Source organism: Eulemur rufifrons, chromosome 17 (genome assembly GCF_041146395.1).
Source record: "Eulemur rufifrons isolate Redbay chromosome 17, OSU_ERuf_1, whole genome shotgun sequence".
NCBI classification, from domain to species: domain Eukaryota; kingdom Metazoa; phylum Chordata; class Mammalia; order Primates; family Lemuridae; genus Eulemur; species Eulemur rufifrons.
Window position 1 is genome coordinate 77,003,303 of NC_090999.1, and position 21,353 is coordinate 77,024,655.

The 21,353-nt window shown below is 34.9% G+C and overlaps 1 protein-coding gene across 1 annotated transcript in view; it reads left to right on the top strand.

Moving 5' to 3' along the window:
- The window catches only part of MAN2A1 (mannosidase alpha class 2A member 1), a 167,736-nt gene that overhangs the window by 78,902 nt on the left and 67,481 nt on the right, over positions 1 to 21,353 (top strand). Inside the window, exons 9-12 of the mRNA XM_069492771.1 lie at positions 240 to 442; positions 3,212 to 3,394; positions 7,606 to 7,720; positions 8,942 to 9,009. Of these exons, the coding sequence (XP_069348872.1) occupies positions 240 to 442; positions 3,212 to 3,394; positions 7,606 to 7,720; positions 8,942 to 9,009 (569 nt within the window). The remainder of the gene's footprint in view (positions 1 to 239; positions 443 to 3,211; positions 3,395 to 7,605; positions 7,721 to 8,941; positions 9,010 to 21,353) is intronic.

The following is a 21,353-nucleotide window of genomic DNA, read 5'->3' on the forward strand; positions in this document are numbered from 1 at the left end:
CTCTCCTAACTGCTCAGCTGTACGAGCTTTCTCTTGTTTAATTTGTGACTTGATGCAAGTAAAAGAGTCACTGATACTTTCCTCCCTGCTTCTGATTTTTGTAAAATCTGAGCTATATGTTCATCTTAACTTGGAAGGAAGCACATCTTAAATATTTATTAACTTTCCCTTCTAACATAAGAAGTAAATAATTTTCAAGTAAAAATGAATAATTGAAGTGTAACTTTTTTTTTAACTAGATACAGTTTGGAACTTTATCAGATTATTTTGATGCACTGGATAAAGCAGCTGCAAATCAGAAAGAGAAGAGCCAGTCGATGTTTCCTATTCTAAGTGGAGACTTTTTCACTTATGCTGACCGAGATGATCATTATTGGAGTGGCTACTTTACATCCAGACCCTTTTACAAACGAATGGATAGAATCATGGAATCCCATCTAAGGTACATTTACCCTTAGATAGCTACATTTATTTATTTGCTGCATTTATATTCTCGTAGCATTTTTGTAGAGTTTTGCATGATATACATCATTTATGTAGTGTTAATGATGTGCTTAATGTAATTGTGAAATTTTAATGCAATCAGAAATATGTCTCCAAATTATAATCAAATTATTACATGGATTTTTATTCTGGAAGGAAAAGTAGTTTAATTAGATTTTCTAGGAGTTGTATTCTGCATTTTGTATTTTTCTAATTAATTGATCGATATTATTTGCATATCATGTTAATATTCAGTGACACCATCATGGGTATCTCCAAGACAGTAATCTGATGGGCTGAATTGTTGGAAACAGTTGAGCATCCAAGAAGCAAGTAGGACCTCTCAGTAGCCAAAATGTGGGTTTCAAAGCACACAATCTAAAATTAATGTGTTTTATATGTGGGAGGACTTTAGTGGCTCCATCTCAATTCTTTCTTATTTACTTACTTGGAACACATTTCTATATTTATGATATTCTGCTTAGAAGAACAAAGTTTTTAAAAAAGAGAATTGTTGGGGCAGACAGTGATTGGTTGAAAAAGTAAATGGGTACAAAGAAGACAGAAAAGTCAATAGAAAACATAAAAGCACTAAACTAGCACTATCCAGTAGAACTTTCAATCACTGTCCAACAGAACTTTCCATAGTGATAGGTTCTATTTCTGCACTGTTGAGTATGGTAGGCAGTAGACAAGTGTGACTTAGGAGCACTTGAAATGTGACCAGTGTGACTGATGAACTGATTTTTCATCTAATTTCAATTAATGTAAGTGTTAATAGCTGTGTGTGAGTGGTGGCTATCATATTGGAGAGTGTGGTTCTAAGCAATTGTGTTTGTTTTTTGGTAAAGATAAATTATTAATACCCCTGGGGCTCCTGAGGCTTTCGCTATATGTAGCCCAATAGAGTAATTTGTTTTCATAATGACTCTTGCTATTAACAAGAAGTTAGATCATACCTACCCTCTTTTATACACTACTGGACGTTTATAGATTTTGGAAGAGCTTTTTATAAAAATCATGAGTTCCTCAAGAGTTGTACTTTGGTATAGTAAGGTGTGTTTTTATTATTATTACTTTTGTGTTGTTGATGTTGTTTGAAAAGCCTAACCTTTGACTATTATTTTGGATATGCCTGAGGAATAGATCTTATTACACTTATAATAAAATAGTGTTTATATATTATATTGCTTATGCATTCTTGCCCAATAGAATGTCACCCAGTTATCTCTTATGTTATTCTACTTTCTATAATAAAATGAAGTATATTCAAATAATGTAGATATTCTTTTGGACCACTGAATTAGTGATTTTTAAGTGTGAAGTTTTTTTTAGTGGCTTAGAATTATGAATATTGGTTTAATCTTAATTTATTGAACATGTTCAAGGCATTGTGGTTACTGCTAGTAATATATTTTGAAAATTCCACTACTTTAAACAAGGCAAAATGCTATACGATAGTTGTGAATTTCCAAATGTATTAATTTATTTGAAAATAAGTTTATTGTCAGAAAATAGTAATATTTCAGCCTTATGCTCATTTGTAAAATGTGGATAAGATGGAAAAGTATAAAGAGGAAAGTATTTCCAAAATCCACTTTTTACCACAGTGTGATATTTGTATATGAGTATGTATTCCTTTCAAAATCAGGAGTATTTGCCATGAATATATATGAACATATATGTACAATTTACTTAATTCAAACTTATTCTCATGCCATGATTTTTAGAAGGGTTAGAATTTACAAGTAGAGATTGTTTACTATCCTTTGATTATTTCCACAATTTAGAGGAATTCCTGTTTTTTTTGTTGTTGTTGTTTGGTTGTTTTTTTACAAAAACGCACTTCTAATATCTTCTTTTTCCTGAATCTTGATGCATTTTCAACTGCTTTGATTTTCTCGCTATTGTCTTTACTATGTTTGGCATATAGAGCCTCCTTATACTTCTTACTTCATCAAGCTGTGTCTCTTTTAAAAGAACTTTTTTAGAAACTTTTTTTGAACCACATCCTCTGATGAAAAAAATTAAAGGTGGAAATCATAGCCCCCATATCCTTCTTACTCAAAAAATATTGTAAGGTTAAAATATTTTTTTTCTTTAAAATACATGAGAAATGATGTCCTATTTATCATTTTTCAGTTTACATTATTACGTTCTCTATATTGTACGTTATTATTCAAAACTGAAGCTAACCCTTGCCCCTGAGCTATTATTGGGCCATCATGTTCTGTCTCCTTTCCTCTGAGTGTCCTACTCACATGACCATGCTTTTCTCTACCATCTCGCCTATTCATGTACACATGTGAGAGTAAGGGGCTGTCTGATGATGTTCATGGTATCTGTCTATGCTGCTCTAGGAGAAAAGAATAGACAGAGACATTTATCCAATTCTTACTGTCATGTTCAGGTATTTTTTCACTGTGTTATACATAGATAAACCTGTCTTGCTGCCAACAGGTGCTGGCTTCTCTCCAGGACCATCCAAAGTAAGGACCCCTGGTATCAGTGTAGTCATGGTGTTCTTTGATGATTGAGGATTTAGGTGTATTATATGGATACTGTGGTGGTTTTATATAAATGTTTATTATCAGTATCTTTTTCATAAATTGTACTGAAATTGTGGATTTTGAAAAACATTTAAAAAGTGTCAATGGTTACATGTTTTAGATTGTGAACTAAAATATGTATTTTGAAATAAAAATCAATGACTGTTTTATGCAATTAGGGCTGCTGAAATTCTTTACTATTTTGCCCTGAGACGAGCTGAGAAATACAAGATAAATAAATTTCTTTCATCATCACATTACAAGTCACTAACAGAAGCCAGAAGGAATTTGGGACTGTTTCAACATCATGATGCTATCACAGGAACGGCAAAAGATTGGGTGGTTGTGGATTATGGTATCAGGTAATGTAATTGTAGAAAAATCTTCTTTAAAAAAAATCTTTTTAAATTTTGGGTCATAAGAGTGTATCTTTTGATGGAGTTGTTAGTGCATATCAGACCACATTAACAGTGATATCCCTCGTAAGTATTGCTATAGCAAAACATCACCAATTTTCAAAGCATTTTTTAAGAAATCTATTGACAGAGTCCTAGCTGTCCCAACATTTTATTGCAGTGCATTTCTGCAAATACGGTAATAAAACATTATTACTGCTGTGTAAAGCTTTTTCTCCTAAATACAGTGTGGTGATTGGAGTTATCTTTTTGACCAAGGATTTGGTATCAAACAAATCATAGTTATAATTGAGGGAGATAGAGCCTCACTTCATTGCAAATCAGTTTACTCTCATCCTATTTCATATGCAGTTGTCCATAGATACTACTTCTTTTTTGTTAGAGGGGCATTGACAAAAAAGAATAAGCTGAGAAGCATCACTAGGAAAGAGATGGCCCTGGAAACCTTGTCCTATATGGATGATATAGGCAATTGGGAATCTAGGTGTTGACATCAAAACTGTCTTCAACTCATTGAAAGGCTGTCAGATGAGTGAGGGAGTAGAAGCTCAGTTATTTCTGTATGAAAGAATTAGAAACAATGCATACAGTCATCTCAGAATAGCAAAGGACTTTGTAAACAGTGCTTTCTATCAATGGATATTTCTAACAATGGATTACCCTTTGTGATAATGAGTTCTCTATTATCATACCACAGTTCGGATGACCATTCATTGATGTTAGTGCAGAGGGAAATCCTACATTGGGGAAGGAGATTTGACTATTTTTTTTAAACTTGAATTTAAACAATTATGTCTTCCAGATAGTTTTTGTATCAACAATGTTATGATTTGAGAATGTTTTAAATATTTTAAATTATTAATATTTTAAAGTCATTTAAAATATACTGCAATTCTCTTAATAGATTTAAGAAATAAATATTTTTATTATAACCAGTGCTGTATGAGAAAAATATACACGGTACATAAAATCAATGTTAAAACATTGACCCACAAATTTTATTACTAATTGTGGCAAATGTAGATTAAATATTTAGTTATAATATTTTGAATGGCTTTCTAGAAATCAGGGGAAAAATATTGTTGAGGTTTCATTACTGGACTTCAGTTCTTAAAAATATATATATATTTTAAATATATATTCAAGGCAGTGTCTTGACTATCTTCTCAATATTCTTGTGGCAAATATATTTGGCATCCATCTATTGAGGCTGATCTGGGGTTAAAATAGAAAACACTCATTAGGTGATAATGATGTTAGTATTTCTCCCACAGAAAGCATTTTTGAAAGTAAATTCAGATCCTCAGTTTTTCCTTTTCACCTACCTGCTCCTGCCTTGGTTTGTTGAGAGTTTAAAAGTGAGCCTCCTTAGAATCAGATCAGAGCAGAGCTCCTAAGAGGACATGGAGAAGTCATTCTCTTATACTGTCTACTTGCTCTCTCTGGCTGCCATATTGAAAGAGATTTGGGTAAAGGTCATTGAGTTTTTGCTGCAGAACATTTTGTGTCTCATGACCTTTTCTGAAGGCCTGTCATTAGTTCCTCCATATGTTTTATATTGCTTTTAGCTTATATTAATAAAAAGCTCCATATGTTTGTATTGCTTTTAGCTTATAAAAAGCTAAAAAAAAAAAAAAAGCCCTCCCTATACTGAATTGAATTCCCTTTTAGAGAAGAAAAGACAATAAATCTCAAGCTATATTTGGCATTTGTAAATTTGCTATGCGAGCACTTCACGCTTCATTGAAAAGTCGTATACAATTATCAAGTCGTTAGCACAGATTTTAAGGAAAAAGTTTTGAAACAAAAGTTAGACAATTATCAACAAAGAGGCAACTAGTATTGGGTGTTCTCTTATAGTTGAACTTGTGACTATTGTTCATTCACATGTTGGCAGAGATGCCCCTATGAACAAGTGTATGAGTTAGGGATTGCATTTGGCTGCAAGCAATAACAACCTGAATCAGAATAAATCCTATCCTGCTTATTTTTATGTCTTGTGAAAGAAATCTGCAAGTAACTGATTTAGGTATGATGGCTCCACAATGTTATCAGGGATCCAGGCTCTTTCTCCTCTGCTGTACTAGAGTAACTCTGAGAGTCACGCTCTCAACAATAGATTAAATATTTATATAATTATAAACTGGTAAGCAAGAATATATAATGGCAAAATTGGAAGTTAATTCTGATTATGGCATGGAAAAATAAATTGGACTGGGATAGTGTTTGTAATGGACATTCGAACTAAAAGTCAATAATGGGGCTTATGTGGAAGGGAAGAAGAAATGGTAATGAGGTCAGATCCAGAAATGTTTAGAATTAGATCAATTATTCCTAACTTGTATTTATGGTAGGTAGGAGAAAACTGAACAAAGGGCAAGCATGAGGGTCCTAACATATAGGTCAAATTGTCAAATGACAGACAGATAACAATCTCCTTAAAAACAACAGCAATGACAGCAAACTAGAAAACTGTGATTCAGAAGTGATTTTTTCCCTCCACTGTGTTCCATATTAATAGGATAAGTACATGATAGGAAATTAGAGGCCCTAAGAAATCATGTATTAATGAAATGTTGGAACATTTACATTTTTGCTTTACCCAGTGTTTCTCAAACTTACTTACTGTATATTGTTTTGTTTTAAGCAAATCAGCTTTATACACAGTGAGGAAGTGTTCGGGAATGCTGTGCTGTAGTCTTTAGTGCTCACCTCAGCAGAAGGCTGCGTGTGTGCCTTTAGGATGCAAACATTGATTTCTGGCTTTCACTCAGTTTAATTAGGACTCCTTAATACACTGTAATGTATATAGGCTTTTAGCTGGTGGAGAACATCACTTTTATTCTGCAGGTTCAGGCTGCCTAATAAAGACAGCCATGTAGATAATAGAAATAAACTTAGAATGAGTGACTTATTTCCATAACTGGACTGTATTTATTCTTACAATTTTTTAGTCTGGTGAGAACACTTAGTACTATCTAGAAAAACATTTAAATATATTGAGAAATTAAATTGGATGACAGCATGAATTCAAATTCGTAAGATTTTAGTATTAAAATGATAGATTTACTATGTAAATATATCTAATTAATAATATTGATCATGATCACTTACGTCTTTGAAGAAAATCTTACTTAAAGCTCTGTAAAAAAGAAGTTATTTCTAATTCTTTTACAGGTTTTTATTGTTGTTACATGACAACAAAAATGTCTTTAAGGTCATAGATCCACAGTTGCTTTTTGTATTGAAGAAAATAATATACTTGCTCTGTAAACACAATAGATTCATTCCCATGGTTGATTGAAAACATGATTAGCAAGTATTCTCTGCAGATTTGTCTAATATAAATTTACCTACCGATGCCTGGTCTCTAAAGCCTTAAGAAAACATGATTGAATTTGAAAAAAAATCAAGTTCTTTTCCCACAAGTCGTAGTTATTTAGTAATAGCTGGTGATGTACCAAGGTTACATTCCAGAATTGATCTTGAATCAATAGATTCTTAAACAGCCTGTTGGTTCCTCAGACATAAAAATACAATTTGAATATAGTTAATAATTTCAATGATCAAGAAAAGGAACAAGGATGGACAATTTCATCATCCAGAGCTGTGAAAAGCTCTCTTCCTTCTAATTCTTTTAAACAAGAACATGAAACTAAATTCAACACAATACCTATTTTAATTCTTGGGGAATGGCTTGTGTACTGATGGAATTTTAATTTAATTTTAATTTAAGTTAACCCCATATTGTCTTTTGCTGTTGTTTCAACCCTTGTTAAAGTTTTGTCTAAAATAAAGTAGCAAATCCTTGTTTTTTGATAGGCAGCCTTAAAATTACTGGGGTAATCATACTGAACATTCTTATTATTTGGTACACTAATCATAAAAGTAGTTTGAATAAATTTATATGTTTCAGGTGTGTCCAGAAAGTTTTCAGTTTTCATGAATCTTTATCAGTGATATCTTCTGATTAACCATTTTTTCTAAGTATTTAATTCTGGAGAAAAAAGAGCCAGTTTGCTATAGATTCATGATAGATTTCACTTTGTGAATACAAGATGAAGGCAATGGTGATTTGGCCATTATTAAAGCAATTGAAAATATTGTATACAGATTTTAAAATTACTTCTCACACTAATAAAATTTTTGGTTTGCAGACTCTTTCATTCATTAATTGTTTTGGAAAAGATAATTGGAAGTTCTGCATTTCTTCTTATTTTGAAGGACAAACATTTGTACGACTCTTACTCTTCTGATACCTTCTTAGACATGGTGAGGCGATCTCTTCTATGTTCATAAAAATGTGTGATTCTTTTGTTCTTTTGTTAGAAAAGGGGATGAGAAGCTTAATGAAAAGAGACATTGAAATATAATTATTTCTTTGTATATTATTTGAGAGAATTGGTATTACTTCATGTAAATTACCTGTATTTTCTTTTCTGTGTCAGTATTTGATTTCTAATATGTATTTTGTTCTGACTAAATCTAAGCATGACAAATAAAACAAATGTATTTTAAAATATGTGAAATGTGTAGGCTTTTAGAATACTATTAAGATGATATTGCAAGGCAACTGTACATTTTGCTTGACTTTAATTAGAAACCCCTTGATATGTGAATTTTTTTAAGTCCTTAATCTGTTGTTGTTGAACTTTAGAATTTGAATGGTCTCCTGGTTTCAGGATGAGGCCACTGAGTGCTGTGGGTGGTGCTGAAGTGTGTGTAACAAGGGAGCAGTGATTGGGGTGTTAGCCTCACCACTGCACCTGACAAACCGTTACTGAACACCGCTGAACCCTCATTCGTTTATCTGGAACGTGAGATAATATCTGCCTTGCCTTGAGCTGTTGTTAGGATCAGAAGAGCTGATGAAAGAGAAAGTGCTAGGAAAGGTAGAATATGCTGTTCTGCAGCAAGCAAGACAGTTGAGAAAATGGCTCATTACAACCCTCTATACACTTCCACTTGGCAACTCAGATATTTTTAAATTGTAATTTATTTATTATTACAATCTATTATGAATGATGGGCTTTGGAATTTTACATGTACTTTGAATTTACCCATCTGGAATCAGAGATATAGCTTCGACATTTTCATATACTGATGTCTGTAGTGAAGTCATGATTGTACATTTTTATATTAAAGTAAAACATGCAAGAAATGGACATACATCTCTTAAGGATATGCAACATATGATACAAAAGTAAAGTACAAAAGCTTTTTGCAGAATTGTTTCTAGACTCTGATTTGATTCCTAAATTATGAACTCTGTCCCCGTGACGTGTTGTACTTGAAGTCTGAACACATGCACACACACACATACACACACACATGCACATACAGATTATTTGTTTTGAATTTTGATGGACTTTTTGTAGCTGGAAATAGGATTTTTTCTATTGTGCCCTTTTCAAGATTTTCAAGGTACTATTAGTTAATTTTGAAACTTTAGTTTTAAAAGTAAAGTAAAAAAATTGTTGTTCATTTTTATAGGATTCCAAGCAAAAATCACAAGATTCTCTGCCACAAAAAAATATAATATCCTTGAGTGCGGAGCCAAGGTAATTTGTAATTTCTCATAAATCTTTACCATTTTTCTGGCTTAATGTTTTTAGTTTTTATGGTTCTGGTCTTTAGTTAGCATATATTTTGAGACAGTATTTCATTTAATCAATTTATTTAAAAACATTTTCTGAAGAAAGGGATTTTCTTCCATGACTGTTGTGTTCATTGCTAATAGTTAACACAGTGTTTGATACATTGATTGCTGAATAAACTATTATAACATTTCTCACTGATACAAGGTATGAGATGGTAAATATATAGCTTATGATAAAAAATTCCCTATCTTTATAATATTGATTATTTTTAGATTATATCCTTTCTTGATCAACCTTTCATTTAGTTGCCTTGTTTTCATTAATTCCTGATTCTATTTTTTAAATGAAAGATGAAACTTAATTATTATTAGAAGATCAAGTTTCCTACTATAAATGGTTCACAAGATAAATTGTCATTTTGCTGGTCAAACTGCCTTGTTTTAGCACTATTGAATTATGGTTAAGTAAATCGGAAGGGTGTTCAGTGACCTTAAATCAGGTCATTTAATTGGTGGCTACCTCTGATTTATAAAGAAGTATTTTATGTTTCTATTGATAATTCTTTAACCATCAAGGTATCTGTTTTTCATGACCAAATATCTATCAGTCATTACCCAGTGGACTTAGGAATGCAGTGTTTTTTATATATATAAAAGGTTTGTAATATAACCTTTTATTGTCTAAATGGAGAAATTTAAAATTATCTCTTACAAATTATAGGATAAAAGAATACTTTTGAAGAGTAATTTGTGATTCTAACTAAGTGTACTTTATTAAAATTGTTAAAAATAAATGGAATCAAAGTATTATAGAAAATTTACAGTTGCTAATGAAGTTGAGATTTTTGGTTAAGTGTAGACTAAAGCCTTATTTGTGTAAATTTCTTCAGTAAGTATAGATTTAAGACAAGTGCAGCTTATTCCTTGGCGCAAAAACACAAGTGATTTTTAGTCGTACTAAAGCTCTCAGCAACACTACTAAAGTCTTCAGAGCTTTCAGATTGCCAGGTCATAGAATGAAAGGATAGTGACACTGAAAGAAATATCAATTATGAAATTACAAAATGTTTTCTTTGTCTTAAAATAAGTAACGTTTTGATACATTTGGGGTTATATGCCTGTCCCTTAAATATTAGGTCCCTAATAAACTGTGGCCTTATTAAATCTATTTGGCTTTAGACATCATCCACTCACCCATTAACTTTTTAAAAATATTTTGGTGGAGGAAGATCTTTGTTTTTGCAGGTTATGAGAATGACATACGATTGCTGTAAGTGCTTCCTGCCCCATCCGCATCCCCTTGGTATCCCCTTGGGTGCACTTTATGGGGTGGGTGAGCAGGGGCTGGAGCCATAACAGGTCAGAGGAAGAGATGTGCCCATTGCTTTCTCTCCTTCCTGTACTGTCCCAGCCTTAGCAAGCAGTCATTGGTAATTTAGCCTCACTTACGCTAGAGGAAGAAAGTTAGGAGAAAAGGTATTTTTGAGCTTTAATTGAAGAGTTTTAATTATACATAAACATAAGTGGAATTTTTAAGGCTATTAGTAAAATGATTGCTTTTTGATATTTCTCTTTAAGCCATTTGCATTTAAATCGTGTTCTTCATCTTACTACTATTTGTTTGTAGTTCTTTTCTATCAAATGCCAATGCTGTTATTTCCATAGTTAGGTAAATTGGGAGCACTTCTGATTGTCAGATTCTTATTTTTATGTTTATTATCCATTTTATACTTTAGGCCTTTTTATATTTTTGGTTTTAAAATCTATATTTTACTTGTTAGCCATAAGTCATTTTAGTTACTGATCTCTCAGTAGCATCAGCTAAGAATGGAGGAATGGTAGTGGCCTTTAAAATGGAAGAATCTGATAGTTTTATTTAGCAGAAACTGAAAGTTAATAATTGCCCTTCTCAGTCCTTAAATTGAAAGTTTTAGAAGTGTGGCTATTCTTTCTCATATTCTTCATGAGTCTTCTATAATCCTCCAGGGCTTAGTGTTAATTATGAACATAGTTCCTATTTGAGTAACAAATTATTTATCTAAATAAACAATGCATTTTCAATGGGAGAGATATCCTCCCCAGTGAAATTGGTTCTGGGGAGATTTGAAGAAAATCTTATTCTTTTAAAAATATAAAGCATAGATACAGTACACAACAGGTAAACAGTTTATATATGATATTAAAGTTGTATGGAGGGTGATTAGGAAATGAATGTCTACAAAGAGTCCTTAGGGAGATGATAATGTAAAAAAAGTTTGAGAAATACTCATCTAAACCCACTGTATTTAAGTAGTACATGTAAATGAATTTGATCATGCCTTTGGCAACATTAGTTAAAGCTATACCCTAACATAATTTAGTTATAAATATTTAAAAAGTAGTCCATAATCTGCTGAAAGTGACCTTAGTACATTTTGATGTGCCTAACGTAGTGCACAGAGTTATTTGAGTTAAATAGTATGCGAATTTATAGTTCTTGTATAGAAAACAGGTACATTTAAGAGTTAAAATTAGGTCACCGTCAACATGTCATGAATTGTCTAACCTTAAGTAATTCATAGATGAAAAAGATGTTTCTGTTTCTCTCTACATTCACAATTTCCCAGGGAAATTGATCGTAAAGAAACTTAATACAACGATTTGCAAGATTAGGGACGTAGAAGATACCGAGATCCTGATGATGCAAGGTGGAAGTCTGTGACAGGCATAGAGAATTCAGTTTTCTTTCCGTATTCTACCTGTGTCGGCAGGACAGGAATAAATATTGCCACAGCACAGCCTAGAAAACCATATGGTTTAACAAGTTGTAAAAGAAATTTTCATTTAAGGTGGATAATTCAAAATGCCATCAAGTATATAATCAAAATTATATTGAGATAACCTGTCTATAAATCTGAAAACTTAATTTTTCAAATAGAATCTCTTTTAGTTTGAGAATAATTTATTCAAACTACTATTGCAAAACTTTTAACAGATTTACCTTTTAAGTGCTTTTAATTTTTAGCAAGATATTTATTGATAAGCAATCCTACATCTCTCTCTCTTTCTCTCTCTCACTCACTCTGGCCAAAAAAAGGGGGTTCACTTGAAAAGAAACTATTAACAATGTGGAGACACAAAGGAAGTCATTGTTTTCTGGGCTTGGGTGACTTCAGAATATCAACTGGATATAAAGTACTTAATTCTGGAAAAGACCTTCTATACTCCCATTTCCATTTGCTTGTTGAATGGTTCTCCCTGGGTGATCTCCCAGCACCTCTAATTTAATTTTTTCTCCACGTGTGCTTTTGGATCCCAGTCTTGATGATGAAGAACATTGTTCTCTTTTTAGTTATCTAGGTTCTGAAAACCCAGAACCCACTTTGACATCTGTCTTTTATTCCTTAAGTTTCATCAATTGGAGAGTCTTTTTGACATTCATCTTCCTCTCGTTCCTATTACTTTCTGGTTTTAAGCCATTCTTTATGCTTTGCTTGAACTACTGCAGTGGCTACTTGCCCATTCAATTTCTCTGTTCCTCTAATTTCTTATGTGTAATCATCAGAAGAATCTGCCCAAAGCAGAGCTCTGAGAAAGTTACTTCTAATCTCAGCATTCTCCAGGGACTTGTTATTGCCCACTGAGGAAAGCCTGACCTGATAGTCAAATGCTTTAGTAGTCCGTGGCATACCACTCTCTACCCCAAAACTTAGTGTCTTAAATACACTTTATTATATCTCTCATGGTTCGATAGAACTGTTAGGGGTCCCTCATACCACTGCAGTCAGTTGGAGATTGGGACTGGGGTTCCCCAAAGACTGGACTGGGCTGAATGTCCAAGAGGGCTCACTCAAACATTGCTCAAAGTCCCTGTTGCCTGTTGGATGAGGGTTCAGTTGGGCCTGTCAACTGCCATCAGTGTACACATGGCCTCTCCATGTGACTTGGGCTTCTCTAACCATGGTGGCTGGTTCCAAGAAGGGAGTATGTTAAGAGTAGGAGTCCCAAGATTCTCACTCACAATGAGAGTGAGTTTTCTGGGTGGAAGTGGCAAGGCTTCTCAGGGACCTAGCTTTGGAAGTTCTAGATGGTCATTTCTACTACATTGAATCAGTCAGACAGGTCACTAAGGTTAGTCGAGATTCAGGGGGAGGGGAGTTCTACTCCATTTCTTGATGTAAGGAGCATAAACAGGAAGCAAAGGGATTGATGGCAGTCATCTTTGGGGACTGGCTGTCACAGTTCACCTACTGACTACCACTATTCACCTGCCTCCCATGTGCAAAATGAAGTCACCCTCCCCACAGTGCCTAAAGTCTCATCCCACCATGGACACTGGCCCCAAATTTTCATCTAGATCAGATCCAAAGTGGGTCACTTATATGGCTGGCAGTTGATGCTGGCTTATTTCTGCCAGTATATTTATTTGAAGTTAATCCCACTACATTGCAAACTCTTTGAGGGTAGGACTTATTTCTTTCATTTATTTCCACCGTCATGCTTGTGGTATTATATTCAACATAGTAAGAATTCAATATAAAGATTTGTTGAAATACATTTAAATATTGGCTGAAGAGAATGTCAAGCTTCAGACACTAGATGTGCATAGAATTTTGTTCACATAGTGTGTGAAAATGTGGTATCCTGGTATATATTCTCCCCACATCTTTTATCTAGTATTTGGAGATTGGGTAGCAGGATGATTCTTAATAAACTTTAAATACTACTACGTATTAAAATAAAATAATAATTCAGTAGAGCTTGGGATTTGTATAACTGCTCATTTGAGATTTTAGAGTTTTAAGCTATGAGACCTGAATAATTTTAGATTGCATCTTAGCATCATTGCATTCTTATAGAATTAACTTTATTGGGGTTGCATGTTGGGGGGCATTTTGGAATGAGTGGTTACAAAAGATATTTCTAAATAATTGAACGAGTTGACCTTATCTGATTGGTTTTACACCTAGGGCTTTTTTGTTGTTATTGACTTAACGGAGTTACCTGATTCTACATTTTGTATTTTTAATATTGTTATTGTAAACAGTTCTCCTAACAATGCTTATCTGTTAGTGTAATGTGATTCAAAGCTTTAGATAATTTTTTTTTTCATTTGTTACCGTGTCATCAATGTATTTTCATGCCAAGTAACAATGTATCTGAGAAAGTATCTGATATCTCTAATCAGTTGTTTACACATAAGTTTTAAATGAAGAAACTAAGCTCACAATGGTCGTTTTATCGTTTGGAAATGGAATTTCTAGGAAAATAGGATTCTAACCACTCAGAATCTGGCAGCATTATTTATTATAAATATAGGTTTGATAAAAGCGTTTATAGCTCAAGGATGGAACTGAGATTCCATGACTTGAGCCAAGGTGCCTCTAGTCTGAGAAAGGAGTCTGATGTGGAGCTGTAAATGTCCAGGTGGAGCTTGCTTTGCACTTGACTGTGGGAGAGACCGAAGAGTATTAGTGATAATTAGTGTGAGAACTGGGCTTGTTGCTTATAGATTCTGGTGGTTTAAGCTCACATCTTGTCACATACTGGAAAGCTAGTATAGAAATCTCTTCACATTACTTAGCAGAAAAATAAGTTTATTTATTAAGGCAGGAAGATTAAGTGCTTTCTTTCTTGAAAATGGTGGGCTATATTTTTAAATTATCCCAAATGAATTCAAGGCAATAATAGAATTTAGGATTTGACTGGGATTTGACACACCCTAGACCTTCCACAGGTTCTATTATCTTGAGAAAAGCTGAAATATCTTTACCTTTTAAAGCTGCTTTGAACTTTTCTTTTGTGGGGGAATTACTAACTATAGTACTGGAGACTCTTAAAAACATAGAATCTGAGTTATTCTAGTCTAGTCTAGGTCCATCTGAGCATCGATAGCACAGTACGTTTACGAATTTATATTGGGTTTAGGGATGAGTTAATAAACTTGCCTCTGAAATGATTTTTCTGTTTATGTATAAAATGCTTGTAAAAGGTGTTTGTGTATTTTCACCTACATTTTGTCTCCTCCATCTCTGTTATGTTTTGTTAACTTTGATTTTTTCAAGATGTAGGTTGACCAGTTCTGTGATTATTCAGAAATAACTCAAAACACTAAATAGAAAATAGTACATTATTCAAATAACCAAAAGTTTCCTAGGGAACTGGAGGTACCTTCAACATAAAATTAACACTTCTTTGCATTAGTCAAAGCAAAACCACTAGTCAGTGGTTCAAAATAATTCTGGAGCAATCATGTCTGGGTAGCAACATAAAATAATCTTCTCTGGTATTTGCCATTCTAAACCAATCATTCACAGGCTTGCATTTTGCCTAATTTTTCAGGGAAATACAAAGGTCTCTAGGGGAGGAAATGAGGAGGAAAGGCTTTACCTTTCCCACAATGTTCTCCCCAGCCTTGGCATTTCTATTTATTTTATGACATCAGGAATGATAAGTATTAATTTCTGAAATACTGTTTCAACCTCACATTGACTTAGATTGAAATAACACCTATTATATTAAAAAAAAGTTGACATTTCCAATTTACATGATGGCTGACTAGGGACCCTGAGACTGACTCTCTCAATTTCCCATTAAAGCTCACATGAAAACACAGAAGATGATGAACAATCACAGAAACACCAAAGCCTTGGTTTGACAGTCAACCTGTTGTCACCATCTAAGATAGCCACAAACTACAAAGCTGATAGAACTGGACTGAAAAATGCTGACCAATGATAAACAGTTAGAAATAAAAGCAACATGCAGGTCTCTTAAAGCACATATAGAGATAGAGTCCGTTTCTTTTTCATAATGTCTGCCCCCAAGGTTTTGAAATTCTGATACTCTATCAAGTAGGAAAGTGGAAAAATATTTTTCTACTGGGAGGGCACTACTTTTGATGGATGTTAAGATAGGTAACTGTTCTTTTTATTTTTTTCCCCTTTCCTCCCTGCCTAAGGTCTTTGTTGACCGACCTCCACTTAATCGAACAGCTAGAGCAGCTGATACTCTCCGTTGCTTTTCTCTGCCCATGGCACCCTGGTCTTGTAGCTGATGGGCTCCTAGTTGGCAGGCCAGTGCACTTCCCTCGCTCCATTCTTTCGGTTGTGTGATTGTCATGAATCAGTCATTTATTCCTAAACAACTTGTGATTTTTCTCTCATAATTTGATTAATTTTATTAAACTAATGAGTTCTGTAAAATACTCTCTTTATGAAGTTGAGTGCTTTGGAAATATTCAACAAAGATGAGTCACTGGTAAATATTGGTGAGAAGACCACAAAAGATTTGGGCAGAAATCATAAAAATATAGAAGCAGTCTGTACTCAGATTGCCTAATATTTTTGAGTTTGCGTCCTTCTTCTAGTTTGGGGAAACCTAAGCTTGAAACCATGGGTAATTATCACATGTTTGGTTATGCAGAAAGAACTCTCAATTAGTGGTCCCATAGTCACTGTAAAGGCTTTTCTCTTAAATCAATAAATAGATTAGAATATGATACATGTTTGTATGTTCTATGGTAAAGTAAAATATTAAGAATAATACATACATATCTTAATGGTTTCCTACTTTAACTTTTATTTTCAAGTCAACTTCAACTGTTTCAGTTAACAGACCTAATACCAGCCTTGATCAGATTGATGAGAGAGCTTCTGTGTTTGTGTCTGTATTTTGCAACTAATTTGGGTACTGAATCTGCCAGATATAAAGTAGGCAGGACCAAGTAGAAAACTGTTGGTAGACCATTGATCTAGGGAAATATCCATTCAAGGAGATTGCTGCTGGCGGTGGTGTGGGCCAGAATACTGTGATATTCTTTGGTTTTGTTTTGTATAAATTTATGGAGTACAAGTGCAATTTTGTTACATGCAAAGAGTGTATAGTGGTGAAGTCAGTGCTTTTAGGGTATACATCGGCTGAATAATGGAGTCTTCCCTTTGTTCGGAGCATTCGAGCTGGTACAGAAGACTGACTACCAATCAGACACAGCCACCTTGGATGTTAGCCTTTGGGGATCTTGCAGTCAGGTTGGACCTGTGCATGTGAGCTCATCATTCACTCACTCTTTTCTTCGTCATTGCATCCTCTTTACATCTTCCATGGTGGTATTAACAAACTGGTCATGTCATTTATCCTTCGTCTGTTTCCCTTGCTACAGTGACAGCTCCCCGAGGGCAGGGAACTTGTTTGCTTTTGAATCTCCTGGCAAATACCCGACACACTATAGGTGCTCAAAAAATATTTGTCAAATAAACTAACTCTAGATAAGAGAGGGACTTCAACCAATACCAAAATAAAACAGACTAAGGGTACCAAGGGCAGCTTTACCAAACACAGGGTCTGGGTGGATGTCTACTTCTATGATAAGTGAGTAGAAAGTTATCATAGGAAACCAATGAAAAAGGTGTATAGAATGACCAAAAAAAAAAAAAAAAATAGGGTGTAGCATGAAGACTCAGAAGAGCAACTTACCTATTAAAATGATTTAATACAGAGACCAGATGAAAATTTTTAAAAAGTACTTGCAATTTTCAAAAAGTTTAAGAGTCATGACCTCTAAGAAATATGAAACAGAAAGTGAAAAGCTGCAATGAAAGGATGACAAGATGATTTGGAAGAGGGGAGGAGTGAGATAAGGAAAGATTATTTGGGGGGCAGGGCAGACCATCTTCACTCGTGGTATGAAGAGTGAAGCCGGCACTGAGAGAGGGTATCGGTGACAGGATAAAAAAAAAAAAAAACCCAAGAGATGCTTTTTAAGAATGAAGAAAAAAATTAGACGAAAAGGAACAAAGAGAAAAAAGGTGATAGGTATGGGGGACAAGATTCCAACAAAAGAATTATAGATCTTTAGGGGAAAAAAAATACAGCAGAGGCAATGATCAAAGATAAAACTGACAAGTTTTCTGAGCTGAGAAGGCCTCACTTTATAGATGGAAAGGGCTGAGTGCTGGGTAATACAAATGAAAAGTGTCACCCCCAGTACACCTTGGTAACTTAGTGCAATTAGAAGGAAAAAGGACATATTGTAAAAGTGCCCAGGCACAAAGACATATAATATGGTGTATAACATGGAACAAAAGCTAGACTAGGGCTTCTCCTCCGACAAGGAGACTATGAAATTTTGAAATCGTTTTATACTCAAGTTATCTTTCATATGTGAAGGCAATAAAAAGACATTTTCAAATACGAAAACACTTATAAAACATACCACAGGCATACTTTCCTTCTTTTTAATAATAAAATTTTAAAATTTCTTGATAAAGTCAACTCAGCTGACAGATGAGTCAAAATTAAGAATTCAAAGAGGGGCGGGAGCACATGACAGATCCTGAGTAATTGTTTTGCAACTGGAAGATTAAAAAATTAGAAGCTTCCTGGGAGAGCAGTATTTCCTACTCTGTCGCCTTTCTTGGCTCTCAGTGTACTGTTAACTCCTCAGACGTCCATCTCTGCTGACACAGGTCTCCTGAGTTCTCCACCCACCTGCCCATAGGTCAGGCACACAGTTCTCTTGGCCTGGCCCACTAGCACCTCCATCTCCACGTGTTTAAAACAGAACCCCTCCTCCCCATTTGAGCCTGTTCCATGGTCCCAAGTTCTTTCGACTTTAGAGTGACCATATAACATAGTGTTTCATTAGTGGCCCCTTTCACTCTCAAAAGTATATGAGTTTGGACAGTAAGTTAAAGGGTTACCCTGATCATCTCTGTCTTCTCTATTTTACTTTCAACTTGTATCCAAACACATGCTAGGTCTTTTCATTCTACTTCTTAAATGTATCTCAAATTTGTCCACTTCTCTTCATCTTCAATGCCACTACCCTGCTTCAGGCTACTCCTGTCCCTCCCCTACTGACAGTGACATCCCTATGACAGGTGTCCCTGATTAATATTTAATACATTTGTTGCAGAGATTAAATAAGGTATGTGATCTTCATAGTATAGGACCTAGCACTTGGCAGGCACTCAGCCAATATTAGCAATGATGTTGGAACTCTAAGCTCAAAACTCTTCTTTTTTTCTTCATCGTCCTAAGGAAAAACACCAGACTCTTTAACATGAGTTACATGTCTGCATTTTAGTCTCTCTAGAATCATCTTTCATGTCACCCCAGCCTGCACTATGTGCTCCAACCTCACAACAACTATATTCAGATAACAACATATTCAGAGAACTATGAATTCTCTACATGCTATGCTCTGTTACCTCTAGACTTTGCTGCCTGTACAAAAACAAAATAAAACCTCCCATCCCACCCCCAAATGCGCGCGCGCACACACACACACACCCACACACACCCACCCACCCACACACACCATTTGCCTGATTAATTTCTGGATTGTCTTTTGGGACTCAGCTTAAATGTTATACCCTCTGAAAACTTTCCCTGAGGTCCTTGATCAGAGCTAGGTGTCATTCTGATGTGCCTACATGGGACTATGTGTTTACCTACTGTCCTCCCACTTACCACATGCATAATGTTCTTCCAGAGAGACCTGCTTTAAACCCCTTGAAGTCTGGGCTGGGTCTTGTTCATCATTCTAACATGCATCTAGTAATCTTTGAGGAAAGTGACCTAGTGCCAGGAGCATTTGAGCTGGGGGTTGCACTGAAAGGGAACCTATCCTACAGAAATAATCAGATATAGAGATAGAACTATAGACTATCAGCTTTGCTTATCATGTGAACAAATATTTTAAAAGACTTAAATGAAGAACGATAATAATGAGTGGTCAAATATTCTATATTCATAAAATTTCATGTAAAGTTTGAAAATAACATGCCTAGATTACCATTTCATTTAAAATAAAGAAAGCATGAGGCTAGGCACACTGGCTCACACCTGTAATCCTGTAATCCTAACACTCTGGGAGACCGAGGCAGGAGGATTATTTGAGGTCAGGAGTTCGAGACCAGCCTGAGCAAGAGCGAGACCCCCGTCTCTACAAAAAATAGAAAAAATTAGCACGTAGTGAGGTGCACCTGTAGCCCCAGCTACTCTAGGGGCTGAGGCAGGAGGATGGCTTGAGCCCAGGAGTTTGAGGTTGCAGTGAGCTATGATCCTGCCACTACACTCTACTCAGGGCAACAGAGCAAGACTGTCTCAGAAAGAAAAGAAAAAACAAAACAAAACATGGAATTGGTAAATTCTGAGGTTTTAGTTTAAATTTTTATGAACTCTTGTCTTTCAATTGCCGTGGAAAAAATGAAGATGACTTGTTTGAATTATAGAAGTTGTGAATAGTTGAGTGAAATGTGGAAGACATGCCTGGTACATAGGAGGTGTTTGCTAAACTAATAACTAAAAATTAGAGAGGATAAAAATTATGAAGAAAAGGTATGTGTAATATTTGATGGGCGATTAAGCAGTTTTTCTATAATGGTGAATCTTTATGGGAAAATTTCTGATCTAGGAACATTTTGCATTCATTGTTCTTTAAGTTTGTGGTAATTGTTGGCCTACCTTTGTTACCCAGTATTACTTCTTGTATGTATAGTGTTTCATTTTGTATTGCATTCCACTGCGTGTAACAGTAACCTGTTACAATGGCGTCCCAAGAAAGCCTTTTATTTTTCTTAAGAACAAGTTGCTAGGGAGGCAGTCCAGGGCTCCTGGTGTGCTCCATGGTGTTATCAAAGGTCCAGGCTGCTTTTACCTGGGAGCTCTGCCACCATCAGCCTGTGGCTCGACTCCCAGTGGTTCCTGCTTCTTCATACATTTGCATCTAATGTTTCATCCAGAAAGGGGGATGAGCAAAGGATGAAAACCATGCCGACTGTGAGTGTGCTGTCTTTCATTAAACCGGAGACACAAACAATAACTTTTTCAGAATCTCCACTGAATAGAATGCTAATTACATGTCATCAGCCAGAACTGTGCCACATGGCCACACTTAACATGGGAAATGTGGAATGTGGGGGTCTGGGGGTTGTTCATTTTGATTTTTTTTAGGCTAGCACTATTGCCATCCTGAATAAAATGAGGTTTCTATCAGGAAAGGAGGAAGTGATAATGGTTGTTGGGTAGTCAACTTGTAGCATCTACTCATTAGGTTCATTAACTAAATCAAAAAGCAGCTCCCGGATATTTTAATCATTGGCTACTTTTCCCTGCCCCCTTCTGCTCAGAGGCTGCAGTTGTGTTCTGTACACAGAAATAGGTCTGTACTAAATAAAGCAGTCCTGCGTGCTAGAAATTGCTTTAAAATTTGTTCTCAGGACTTATTAGGTAGGAAAATCATATCAAACACACTTATAATTATTAATGAAACTGAGAAATTTTCTTTTTATTCCAAAACCAAAACATAATTGAATCCTGCAA